This window comes from Pseudoliparis swirei, chromosome 5 (genome assembly GCF_029220125.1).
Source record: "Pseudoliparis swirei isolate HS2019 ecotype Mariana Trench chromosome 5, NWPU_hadal_v1, whole genome shotgun sequence".
Classification (NCBI taxonomy): Eukaryota; Metazoa; Chordata; class Actinopteri; order Perciformes; family Liparidae; genus Pseudoliparis; species Pseudoliparis swirei.
This window is the reverse complement of record NC_079392.1, coordinates 19,413,923-19,427,985: the sequence shown is the minus strand read 5'-3', so window position 1 is coordinate 19,427,985 and position 14,063 is coordinate 19,413,923. Positions and strand designations below refer to the sequence as shown.

The following is a 14,063-nucleotide window of genomic DNA, read 5'->3' as shown; positions in this document are numbered from 1 at the left end:
TCCAGTTCAACATTGACTGGAAAATGAAATATTCCAGGTGGTCTTCTCAGGGGCTGCAGCTTGATTCGTACTTCAGTGATTAAGTGTCATTCAACATGCCGCAGGACAGAAATGACACCGGGCTGACTGTTTTGATAGGGTTGAGTGTCAAGTGTTGCTTTTCCTGAACGATCACAGATGTGATCATCTGTCAGCCAAGCTGTTGTTGGAAGCAGGATTTTATTTTGTACCTCCTTATAATTCAGCAAGCCATCTTGTGCTGTTCTCATATTCTTTCGTAATCACATTAAACTATTTCCTTCTTTCAAATTACGCAACATTTCATCTTATTGTGAGTCAAATTTTTTCTCATGCAGAAATGTCAGCCTTTGGTTGCTATAGTAACAATAAACTTGGTCTCACCGTGTCATCTTGTGCTCAAGTTCCTGTCAACTGACACTTTGCACTGCAGAAAAAATTGTCCTTTGTTATGCTTTATGTGCCAATTAAATGTAGCTGTAATCTACTTTTGCATTCAAAGTGACCTAATGATATCCCAGGTTAAAGCTGCACCGATCAATTATGTTATTAATAATGGATTAAGAATTCATGTAGGGTAAAATTGGTCGCTTGTTGTGACAAACTCTGAATATTGTCAACCAACTGCACTCAGCTCTCTGGTCTCAGCCCAGCTCCATGGTGTTGCTGTGGTTCAGTGTCACTGTTCTATCTACCCTTTGGCTTTTAGGAGGATAATTCTGCTCCATGTCTGCTGGATTTTCACCACAACAACTTTATAAAAAGAAAAAATACATCTGAATTTGCCTAAATGCCAACAATAGAAAGGGACAAATTAACAAATAACTTACAAACTAAGAAATACATTTATGAGAATGTATTTATTCAGGGGAATAGGTATACAGCTTTAAAGCTGCACTCGCAGTGTCTGCTGTTTAAACATCCTGTGTGGTTATTATATAACTGTTACATAAAAACAACTCTCAGACTACAGAGGGAATCATCCAGTGATATAGACACAAACTGCTGAATATGACTACACTGTGAAACGTTGCTATATTTTTGCAAGACTGGGGAGTTATTACCAGAAATAGTATTTACAGGAGAATAATAGTAAACAATTTTATAAAGCAAATAATAATCAGGGTCAGAATCTAGTGTTTGGCGAAACAGATTACAATCCCCTTCTCTTACCAGCTGCCGCAGTGTAATAAATTGTTTGTCATCATGCTCTATTCATGTCAGGTACTCAAGCACCAGTTCATCGCTTTCATTTCTGCACACTGCCTAATCACTGGGGTTTCAATTGAACTGTAATTTGTGAGCCAAAATATATATTTTTTAAAAAGAAGCTTGTAAAAAAGCTCTGCAGTCAAACATCAGAAGCTGGGATAAATAAAAGTATCAATTAGTGCATGTTTTAGTCAAAGCTGCTTCAAATTAGATGCTCTGAGGTCTGTGGAATAATTACCTCAGCTTTGTATAAACCATGGGACGTCTGTGTCCTGGTGGGCTCCTCCAGAAAAGGGGCTTGATGAAAGCAAAGCCCTTCTTCTGTGTTCGTGTTTGCTGCTCCGCCTGATTGAGGGGACAGACAAGGGAAATGTGGCAGAAGAAAGACCGAGCTGATAACATGTCTTTGCTGGGGTTTCAAGCTGCTACTCAAGGTTTTAGCACATGATTAGCATGTTTGTAACGCTTTTTTGTTATAGGATATTCCAAAAATGTATTTTGAATGGAAGAAAAGATGAATACTCAAAAGCTTTTCTTCTCAACTAAATTGAAAAAACAAGACAAACCTCCTAAAAGCAACTAATTAAAATATCATAAAGAAATGTAATTACTTAAATCCTTGCCTTACTCCGGTATTAAGCAGGATATGTTCCGGCTTACGTTTATGTGTAAATATGACAAGGAGGGAAAACAGTCCAAGCTAAACTTCCCTGGTGCTGACACTCCTCCCCTTCCCGTCAAACCAAGCAAGATGAGGATTTAACTTGAGGGTAACAAAGGTTTCTTTGTGATCATCTGCAGGAAACACTCAATTAAACCAGTATTGAATATCTAGTGTTTGGTGATTTCAGGCATATCAAGTTGACAGGACTGATATCAATTCAATTCAATTACAGTACAATTTATTTGTAAAGCCTAATATCACAATTCAGACATTTGCCTCAGAGGGATTTGCCATCTGAAGGCTGCACCATGTTATTGGGATATCTCAGGAACGCCTGAAGGGAATCTCTTCAAACTCGGCACACATTTCCACTTGCACTCAAGGTGGTGGTTAAAGGTCACTGGGACCTTAGAAAACAGGTTTGGGCCAAAACCCATTGATTCATTTTGTGATAATTTTAACACGTTAAATAGGCTTCAAACCGAGGCATACAACCGCAAGGCCGTACTTCTTCTTTATCACTGCTTTGCACTAACAGCAGCCTCTACTTTTTCACACAGGGTTGTCAAACTCATGCCAGACTTGTGAGTTCTAATATAGTTCCAGTTCGGATAAGATTGCAGCAACAAAGGAACAAGCCACAGTAAACAACAACGTCTTAGACAATGTGCTAATGTAAAAAATGTCCTGTTTTGACACAGCTCTGTGAGGTGGTGTTTAGATACAGGCATCTGTTCCACTCCTTGGTGTGAGATTACAAAGACAGTGAGATAATAATAATGGCTTCGGGAAGGAGAGTGCACAGACACCAACAGTGATAAGCAAACAAAAAAGAAATGGAAAGAACATTAAGGATGGATTCATCTAGAAGAAGTTGTCCGGGCGTAGTGTCCTTCCGCCATACGTCTCGTACGCCGGCTTAGTTGATTCCACATCTGATCTTGGAAGCTGGCAGCAGTAGCTGTGGTCGGCAGGATATTAAAACCATATATATGCTGCAGGAGTGGCTGGAAACCTTTTGAGAATTTTACAAGCTGTCGAAACCCGTCACCAATGAAGTACACTCTAACTGACAGCCGACCACAGCCTCTGATCTCTTTTGAACTTTGTTTTAACAGCCACCTTTCAAGCATGCATGGAGTGAATATTTGATTCTGAAAACACAATTATAGGGTGAGCAAACAGAGAAATCAATAGCTGCTACAAGAGACATTTTATTTATGGTTACCCTGGTACACAAGGATATAATGATGCAAGCCCAGCAAATTGTTGACAAGTTGTTGACAGTGGCTGAGCAGAGGTGCATTGTGCATCAATGTTCACGCCTTAAGTCGGTGCTCAGCGGTCCCACACAAGTGTCTTAAATTATTAGTCACCCGCATTCGCTGAGGTGGGTAGCAACCCTCGATGCTCTTTGAAGCTGTTTCTGTCAAAGGCAGAGAAGGCTTTTAAAATTGGCTTTATTCATGTCATTTTGATACATTTCTACAAAGGTCACGTTTCCATTATCACGAGAGCTAAATTTGTACTTGACTTTTTGTTGTCAAAAACAAACAGAAAACAGTAAATATATGAAGCTTGCCTTGAGGCTCCTTTAGTGAATCTTGCCTGAGGCCCACGGCTCAGGTGGTCAACTGGCTAACTAACCGACGGGTCAGCGTGGAATTTCCAGAGGACCTAGACTTCTCTCTTGAGTTGTTTTTATTACTAGCCATACTCCATTGTTTGCCATTTATTTGATACGATACCTCGATGGCAGTGTCTTCTCTCAGGGGAGACCAGTCTGGGCGAGACCATTGTCCTCGACCCATTTACCTGTCAGACATGTATCTGCCATTGCGATTAAAAAGCTTTGTGGTTAATGCCAAACTGATCTTCTTGGTTGCTTGACTACTGGTGCTGGAAGTCTCCATGGCATGTTGACCACAGCTAAAGGGACACACTTGATGGCCTCTGTTCCTACTCATTATTACAGTATTTGTCACAGAATAGGGTGAGTTTTCAGTGCTGGAATGTTGGTAATTAAAATAAGTGCCTTTTGACTATGGTGACCCCAGCATAATCATGTCTAATTTAGTGACTTTTTCTCTCCAATAAGCTTTCAAAAGTAAATTGTATTGAGCGCAGTAATGTGTCACGCAGGAATCAAAGCAGGATCCTTGTATGCGGCCTTTTTAGATCCGAGGATGTTAGATTTGTGTTGCCTTCCATTGAAGATCACATTAAAAAGCTTTGTGCAGCCATGAGTTGTAATTGTGAAGTTATAAAAAAACTGCTACTATTCATACAATGTATTTACTGTGAATATACAGTATACTGTATTTAATTTATTTCCACCTTTTGTTTGACTTGCTCTCTTTTTCTCCGCCCGAGACACTGCATGAGTAGTTTTCAGTGGCCACTCTACTTAACAGTCTGAATGTATTCTAAGTCATAGGTCAACAGTGTTTTTACTCAGTTACGTAACTTCAGAAGCAAGCTTTTCACTGCTCTGAAAGGTGACATCCCCATTACTATGACATGACTTAGTGAAGTGGACCTAAGTTGTTTATATTATCCGGAAACTCTGAAAACTGAAACTCTTTGTTAATATGAATCTCCAGTGTTGTGAAGCCAACATTGTGGGTCAACTTACTCCTGATGAGGTGCTTCAAAATAGATCGATGTTTGCTAAACCAGATCTTTGACTTTTCAATGAAAAGAATGTAGCACCATAACTAAAGGCCTTTTCCCATTTAGACGATGCATCAACCACAGAGCATCCATATCCACACATGTTGCTCATGGCTCTGGCTATTTTGGTTTGAACTCAAATCCAGCCTCAGCCGTTTTAACAGGTTGAGTCACACTCAGGTGCTGAGATTTATTTCATTTACGACTGACTTTCTGGCACATTACACATGTGTGCCTATAACTGAAATGGGATACTTTATTTGGTCCATATGCTCTCTGGTCTTGCATTCAACAATCTATATAATTCATGAAGACACAACCATGTGTTAACAGCTATAATTGCCTGCCAGAGAGTGAGATTACTTATTGCCAGAGAAGCAATATGTCGAATGAGTGAACGAGTATTCAGCCATCAAACCAGACTCATGTTAAAAACTCTTTTTGACAAGTAATTATCCTGATCTGACTGAAGTGTCTCTTGTCATTCCAGGTGCTACCTATTGGATGGGATCTCGAAAGGAGCCTGGCTGAACCGCTCAAGCATCATTTTCGCAGGGAACGACAAGTGGTCTGTGGACCCCCGTGTCTCCATTGTGTCCAGCGTTGGGGACAAACACGAGTACAGCCTTCAGATACAGAAAGTGGATGTATCCGACGACGGCCAGTACACATGCTCCATTCAGAGTGAGCGCAACCCACGGCCAAAGCTCCTCAACCTAATTGTAAAAGGTGCGTATTCCGTAGTCCTTGTTGTTCTGTACAGACGCTGGTCTGTCTATGTATTAAAAATGACTGATGGATTCCAGTCGTTTGCACCTGCATATGTCAGGTTCTTGTGACGGGGTGAGGCTCAGGCGCAGAGAGACAGGCTGAACGCAATATGAACTAGAACGGGCACTCGGTAGAGCGCATACCTTCGCATATCACAAGATTGGGCATTGAATTATGAACATTTTGGCATTAGTTGCATGCCAATTGGACAAAAATGTATCGTGCTATGGTAAAAAAAAAGATTTTGACCTTTCCATGACCTTGACATTTGACCCGATTGATCCCAAAATCTAATCAAATGGTCCCCGGATAATAACCAATCATCCCACCAAATTCCATGTGATTCAAGAAAATTTGACCTGTTCATGATCTTTGACCTTGACCTTTGACCCGATCGATCCCAAAATCTAATCAACTGGTCCCCGGATAATAAACAATCATCCCACCAAATTTCATGTATTTTGACCTGTTCATGATCTTTGACCTTGACCTTTGACCCGATCGATCCCAAAATCTAATCAACTGGTCCCCGGATAATAAACAATCATCCCACCAAATTGCATGCGATTCGGTTCAATACATTTTGAGTTTTGCGAATAACACGCATACAAATAAATAAATAAATGGCGATCAAAACATAACCTTCCGGCATTTTCAATGCGAAGGTAATAACAAAAAAAGCACTCTTTAATGAGGCAAAACAGTTTACAAAAAACAAGGTCCAAAAGGGGCTGGCAGAGAATCCAGGTTCAGGGCAGGCAGGGTCAACAGGCAGAACCAGGAACACGGACAGGACGACGGGAAAAGGACACGGAACTATAGACGACAATCCAACAGGAGACAAGGGAAAGACTGACACAATATATAGGGGGGGAAACACAGGTGTACGACATCAGACAGTAACGAGACAAGAGTGGCTGAGGGCAGGTGCAGGGAATTAAACAATTAAGACAGAGAAGACACAGAGGAGACAGAGGAGACATAGGAGACACGGAACACAGGAGAAACAGAACAGGGTGTTACAGCATATATATGTGGCATACTCTTTATGGGCTGGTGTACCATTTTTAATTATTCATTTTTTCTTCAGATTTCTGTCCTATGCCTTATTATAATCTAACGTTGTTACTTCTGACACAGATCATTGAGGTAATTTTCCATATTAACAATTTCTGGTGGGTCCATGTTCCTAATGGCCACACGTGTATCTGCCACCATAAGTCATTCTCTTATGAGTAAGAACAAGAGCACAATCAATTGTTGCATGACATATTAAAACAAAATCTTTTCAGAACTTTCTTCTCTGGGGGCGAAGTGACATTGCAAGGTACATTTTGTGCCCGTGGCCATGCAACACAAAGGATAAGCTGGTTGGTTCAAATGACTGGAGGCAGACTGTGCACCTTTAATCAAGCTTATCTGGGTTTTGTCACAGCAGGGAACAAATACGATGTGAATCTTAACAATTTGGGATAGTTTTTGATATGCTGTGTGTGTACTTGCTTTAGTGATTAAAGCTTTGAATTTCAGTCTTCAACCTAATAGGAGTTCAGTATTTCCCCTAGGTTTACAGCTTCAGGGGGGCGGGACTAGTGCCACCCTGTTATAATGTTACATTGAGTACTAAGTGGCGGTTCAAATTGGGCTTCATCTTGTGAATCTCTGTGTTTAACAAGGTCAATAGGTGTATTTGTGTTTTTACGGGACATTAAGAAGGCTGTTGTGGGCACGGAGAGCTAATTGACGGCAGCATCCGAATTGTTGGGGTAATAGGGTGGCAGCTGAGTTTTTATGCTCATACCTCAGACTGGCCATTAGCAGCAAGGAAACAGCCTCACTGGAAACCAACCTTACGAGCACCTTATTTTCTATTTATTTTAAAAGGCTGATGCAAAGGTTTACAGCGTTCATGGTCCACTCGGCTCTGCACATGTTTGGTCCGGGTTATTAATGATGTTGAGAGACGAACTGTAGCATAATAAACAGGCCTTTTTCCATTCTGTTTGAAATGTCTGTATTTATTTCACAACATGGTGTGATGACCTGCTCTCACTGCCCACTGTAACACCCATTATTGTATCTGATCAGTTACACGATGTATCACAAGTGCAAATCAAAGGATTCTCATTCTGTTCAAGCCGTGTTTAGGATTTCAAAGGAACATACTGTTGGACTCTGCATATTTTCACACAGACAGCATCGTATAAATAGAAGAGTTAAGGGTCAGACTAACTGCTTGTAGAGGTGTGAGCTGTGTGATATGTGAAATGTGCTAGTGGAAACCACTCTCCAGCTGGTATTGCAGTTCTAACATATGGCGTGGGTTTACAACAAATATTTTAGAAGTGTGAATATGCAAGTTTGTTTTTGTTAGGTCAAAAACACAATATTAATCATGTTTGTTTTGTCTTCATTTTGTTCTGTTCTGCAACAAAGACACTCGAGAGAAGAAAGAAATCGTCACATCAATTCCCAAACAACGTGGACAGTGTTTTGGTAAACTGTCATCCTGAGAGGTGGCAGAGTTCACCAGGGATTAACACAATAGTCAAACCAAATCGTCATTTACCTTCTCACGTGTTCACACCTGTTATAAAGATGTCAACACATTGGACACTATGAGCAATGACCCTGAAACCACCTCACCTCTTTTTGTTATTCCATATTTTCTAAGCTGCTGGTTTATCATGTGTCAACATCCACCTCCCTGCACTCTACTGAGTGGGAGTTGTGTGGTGCTGTGGTTTAGTGTGAACATGCCCAATTACCTTTCAAATCATTGTGTTTGTTTATGTTGTTGTTTATTAAACTGGTTGGGACAGGGCTGATGATAAGAGTGCTTCCCTTCTCTCTTTCCTTGCTGAGGGGAACGAGTCTGTTCCATCATCAGAGGGCCACAGGATTAGTCCGTAATTTAGAAGTATCCTTCACTCGCTCTCTTACTGTTCGCTGATGAAGATGCACACCCGCTTAAGCCCTAAAAGCAGCACACGTCAACTTGTCAGAGCACCACGGCCTTCCCAGTTACAGTGGCGGTCTCATTGCTGGAAGGTCGCAGGAGGGCAATCTCTTCAACTGCCAACGTGTCCGTCAGAAGCCTTTTGTCTTGTTGAAGTTCCCTCAAGCAGGCGACCCTTCCTGTTCCACTGCTCCTTTTTATTTCTCTAGTTTTTCTGCACTTTTTTGCAGGGCAGCTATTTGAAACATTGAATGGACAAAGTAACATAAGATGTATCACATTTAACCCTTGTGTTGCCTTCGGGTCAATATGACCCGATTCAATGTTTAACCCTCCTGTTACCTTTATATTTACTAACATATTTTACCCTTGAGGTCAATATGACCCCAGCTATTAAAATCTCCAGAAAATTATTAGAATTAATATTGTTTTCCAAGTTTAAGTGTGAGGTACTTTATGTTTGTTTGTTGACTCCCGAAAGAACACCGACATTAAACATTGAATCGGGTCAAAATGACCCCAAGGCAACACAAGGGTTAACAAAGATCTCTCTAAAACAATTAAATAACACACTGGTATCATATCATCACTTGGCAACAACTGATAGCCTTAGTTTAGGGACCAGGAGAGAAAGTCGTGTAACGGCGTACCCCCAGATGTTTGTACCATGAAGCTGAGATGGTTCAGAAAGGTCTAACTGCAAGTCCAGGAGTTTTAATGACAGGAGGCGTTGCAATCTGGAAGCATGCTGGAAACGATTCACTAAATCACGATTGATGCGTCCTGGATTGTGCCCTTTTTATTTCCTTGATAACCAGAGGTGCTGCGTCCCGTAAGAGTGTGTGTGTGTGTGTGTGTGTCACTGTACATTTAAAGACATACTGCACAATTAAGCATGTTGTAAACTAAATGACATGTATACTGAGATGAAAGAGAGCGTTAATATTGACATTTCCTCCGTCATTAAACAATATATATAGTTTAGATCAGTCTTAATTGTATTTATCCGATTAATTAATCACCAACTCTGGTAGCTTTCTACAGCGGCTCAGAATTAGTAGTTTAAATGAGATGAGGTGTATAATAAGCTGCTTAGAGCTAGTGTTAGGAAGTTAAACACGTCATTATTCACTCTCTATAATATATGTTATATTGCTGTGAAAACCTCCCTTTCACCAACATTTCCATTTTACATTACATTTTACACATGATAACGGTGTAATGTACCTTTGCCAAATACTACTTTTACTCAATGCAGTCCATGCTAACGCTACGCTAGCTTTTAGTTGTGTTATTAAACTGTTTACTTGCCCCCTGCACACATGTATGAAGCTTTACACATGCACGTTTATTTAAGAGTCGGTCAAATGGCCACTTTAGTTCCCGGGGACTCTCTGCCTTGAAACCCCATCAACATCACCGGCTACATAATGCCCCATCCATGTCCACTTGCTGGTTTCCTGTAACTTATTGTGCTCCAGCTGTCATCATTGCCTCATTGTCCATTCTTTAAAGCAGTGGCCCTCTTTCCTCATGTCCAGTCCTGAGAGTGAGTGGAGTGTGCATCGGCTCACAATGAATGACATTCACACTGACGGTGAGCAGAGGTAATGCCACTTTCCCTCTGCTTCAGCGTCATTTTAGAGGTGCGCTGTGCCTCTCAATATACGTGTGATGAACTGCGGTCAACAGCTTGGCAGGCAGTGACGGTCACTACAGGACCGTCGTGTTTCTGTAGATGTTTCCTTTCTGAAGTACAATCTGTAATGGGAATCTTACCAGGGCTCTTTTGGGTCATGGCAGCGCCTCACCACTGGCCATATGGCCACAATCAAACCGAGGCTAATGTGCCAGCTGTCCACTTTATTATAGTCTGTTAAGCAATGCCCAGAATTCCTGATGGATGTGACCTAGTGGTTGAAATTTGGCAACGGTTTGACCTACAAATACCATATTGTTGCACTGCGGTTCACAAATGTGACACGTTGTTAATTCAGTCAGATGTGCCACTTATACTCTGAAGCAGGCGTTTGTTTTCCAAAGAAATGGGTTCAATAAAGCTGAAAAATAACACGTTTTGTAACACCTCACCAGCAGCATACTTAAAGCTTCATAACACAAACACAACCACGAGTCTGGAAGCCAGAATAATAATTGGACAGTGATACAGGAAATTGACTGAGATGAGGACGAGGCAATACAACAGTAAGAAAAGAAAGTTTGATATGCTTGGTGACTTTTATCGTTGACTGTGTTATCTACTCTGGAGTTATCAGGCAAACGTGTCGCCAGCCATTGAGACCGAGCTGTGATTCAGAGTGTGAGCTGCAGGCAGGAAGGATGTCGAAGTACAGATGACTCACGCCAGCTGATGAATGCCTGTGGCTACTTCTCTGAAGGTTCTCCAGGTAGTTAAAAATGTGCTTCATTACATTGCCAGCCACTCTTGTTTCTTTATATCACGTATGGAGCCACAAATCTGTGCTGTTGTGTCACCTCCGTCACGTCAAACCACATTGTGCTTTTGTTTATGCGCTCCGTGTGTTGTGAATCATTACCTGTCACCGTACAATACTTGTGTACACATGCCCACTCATGGAGAACAGAGGGATTTCTTTACAGATGAGAGATGTAGCAAGGGAGCAGCTGTGTCTTGCTGTCGAGGCTTCTGGGAGCATGCTGTTTGTTCATGTGCTGAGAGGAAAGGGGGGCAAATCAGGACACTTTAACTGGGCTTTTCAGTCCAGCATACGACATGTATTAATGCTGTCGCATGAATGTTACAGATGAAGGAGAAGGATTTCATGGCATTGGATTTTTAGCACTTTTGCTTTCCGAGACAACACAGAAAACGGGAGCAAGGAGGGATTACTTTGTATGTATGTACACTACCGTTCAAAAGTTTGTGGTCACTTAGAAATGTCTTTATTTTTCAAAGAAAAGCACTGTTTTTTCAATAAAGATAACATTAATCAAAAATACACACTATACATTGTTAATGTGGTAAATGACTCTTCTAGGTGGAAGTGTCTGGTTTCTAATGAAATATCTCCATAGGTGTATAGAGGCCCATTTCCATCAACGATCACTCCAGTGTTCTAATGGTACATTGTGTTTGCTAATCGCCTTAGAAGACTAATATCTGATTAGAAAACCCTTGTGCAATTATGTTAGCACAGCTGAAAACAGTTATGCTGGTGATATAAGCTATACAACTGGCCTTCCTTTGAGCTTGAAGTCTGAAGAACAAAATTAATACTTCAAATATTAATTATTTCTAACCTTGTCAATGTCTTGACTATATTTTCTATTCAATTTTCAACTCATTTGATAAATAAAAGTGAGTTTTCATGGAAGACACAAAATTGTCTGGATGACCCCAAACTTTTGAACGGTAGTGTAGATGTATAGAAATAAGCAATGGTCTCAACCCATATCCGGTGCATGATGGGGTCCTTGACCAGCGCTTCCACCGAGCAATTATGCTGAGATGTACATCCATGTCAGCTGTGCTGGAGGGCTTTTTTTCTGATCCGTCATGTCATAAAGTTCTGCCAGTACATATACTGTATGTCATGCAACATTTTCTTTCACTGAAGATGGAGATGGACATTTACTTATCACATTGCTTCCTAATTCCCTTAATTCATTTCTGATCAGGGCGAACTCAGTCGTTTGGGAAGCCATTGGAGGTTGTTTTTATTATCTTGCTCAGCCATTGTTGACTGACAATGGGGGAAGAGCCATTCATTCTGCCACTGGAATGACAACTATTTATTTCTAATCACATTCCATGGGGTTCTCTCTTCACCTGAGCGTGACAAGAGTTTTACAGCGGCAGGAGTTTCTCGTTATCGTCACACTTCTTAACACATGAGTCGCATGCTGCTGCATTAGTGGCAGGAGGTTAGAGATGACTGTGCCTGCACACTCATCTCTCCGAATCATTTAATCTCTGCGTGACATTTATCCCCCTCAGAGACGTCGTGTCACTTCAATAAATTAGACGTTTGCATGTGTGCCTCCCCCCGCATAGCTCATTGCAAACGTCAGAACTATACACAATATTTTTGCTCTTCATTCTTGCTCTAAATGGAAAACAAATCTGAAGCTTTATTTGCTGGTGGGTGGAACAATGTAATCCATTTCATAAATGAAGTGAGCGTAAGTATGATACATCAGCACATACAAAGAAAGATCATTTAAATGTTCTCTCCAATGATGTAAAGATATGTTCAACTTATATTTCACATCATACATTAATATAGCAAAAACTGTAAAATGATTTGTCTAGTAAAAATGTGTTTCACGCAGGACATCTTGAGATCTCCCAGTGCCTAAATGGGTCTCTCCGGTAATCTGAGCTCAAAGCAATAATCATCACCGCCATCGGGGTCTGCTAAATTACTTAAAGGGTCCATGTTTTCCAGCAGGTACATTTGCCAGCGGTACCTGCTGAGCAGTTAAACCCTTCCTTTAGATACTTGACTTAACAAGATTAAGCTAAGTGGGTTCTGCCTTGTGGCCTTGCTCTGATTACTGAGTAAAACCGTATCGGTGACATCACAGACGACCCGATGAACTGTGACCATGACAGACTCCTGGTCCACATCAGCCCAGCTCTTTTCCTCTGGTTTTACTACTCTACGGCACCCCTGATCTTCATCTTCACCATGCATAAACTGACCTATTTTCAGTGTATAGTCCTGACCATTATCTGATGGAGGATACAGAGGAATGAGAGATCGCTATCGTCGTCTACACATCACATGACTACCCTCCTCCTTTGCAGCCATTCTTTTTCCAACCTCTCTGTTAATTAAGATTGTAGATGTGATAATGTATTAAATATGCACAGCACCTCTCATCTAAGAATATCTTGTCACAGGGAGGGGGGGGGGGGGGGAGAGGCATGCTTCCCTTCAGCAGTGGCTACATGGGCAGTGGGAATGTGTTCCACGTTTTCATCACTGAAAGCCTGTATGCTAAGCTAAAAGAGGCATTCAAAGAAATCTTGCTGACATTATTGGAGTCAGAATCCAGTTTTATGAATAAAAAGTGCACGTTACCAGCATGCCGTACCACTAAACTAGCAAAAGGAACAGCAGTGTGTCTGTTAAGGATTTTATATAAGACTTTATCGATGCCTCAGGGGGAGTTAACATTTAAAAAAATAAGTGAGACGAAATGCTGTATGATGAAAATGCTTTGGACATTAATATGGATCAGTGAAAACTCCCACCCACGCCCATGGAGTGAGTCAGTGTAGGTAGAGTGTTTCTCAGCAAGAAGTGAAATGGAGGGTTAAACCTCCAGGTCATCGGTCCTCTCTTTGATGTCAGCACAGAGATAGAGTATAACTACAGAGTACGGCATAATACGACCGAGCAAATCTCTGTTTATTCTAAGTCTGTCACTCTCATTAACTGCTGGGTGCATTAAAAAATGATACAAATGTTCCCATGATCTCTGCCTGAAAGTGCAACCCTGTCAACTAAACCATAACAAATGTCTCTGAATGAACCCAGAGAGTAAACACCCTCTCAATGACATCCTCATTTACTGTTCCTATTCCTTTCGAGGATGAACTACATCAATAATATAAAGTTTAAGCATAATTTCAACCCAGCTCAACCTTTTTCTTTATTCAATTACAAATTAGATTGCACTGTGTGAACATACTGGTTAAACAATTTCCCACGTAAACTTGATGTTGAGTGGCTTAAACAGTTAAGTGTTACATAAGTCTAATATATTTCATTGAAA

General features: G+C 41.0%; 1 protein-coding gene across 3 annotated transcripts in view; it reads left to right on the top strand.

The window, feature by feature from the left end:
- The window catches only part of negr1 (neuronal growth regulator 1), a 165,133-nt gene that overhangs the window by 48,557 nt on the left and 102,513 nt on the right, over positions 1–14,063 (top strand). For all 3 annotated transcript variants that reach the window (XM_056413925.1, XM_056413924.1, XM_056413923.1), the window contains exon 2: positions 5,058–5,296. In XM_056413925.1, the coding sequence (XP_056269900.1) occupies positions 5,058–5,296 (239 nt within the window). The remainder of the gene's footprint in view (positions 1–5,057; positions 5,297–14,063) is intronic.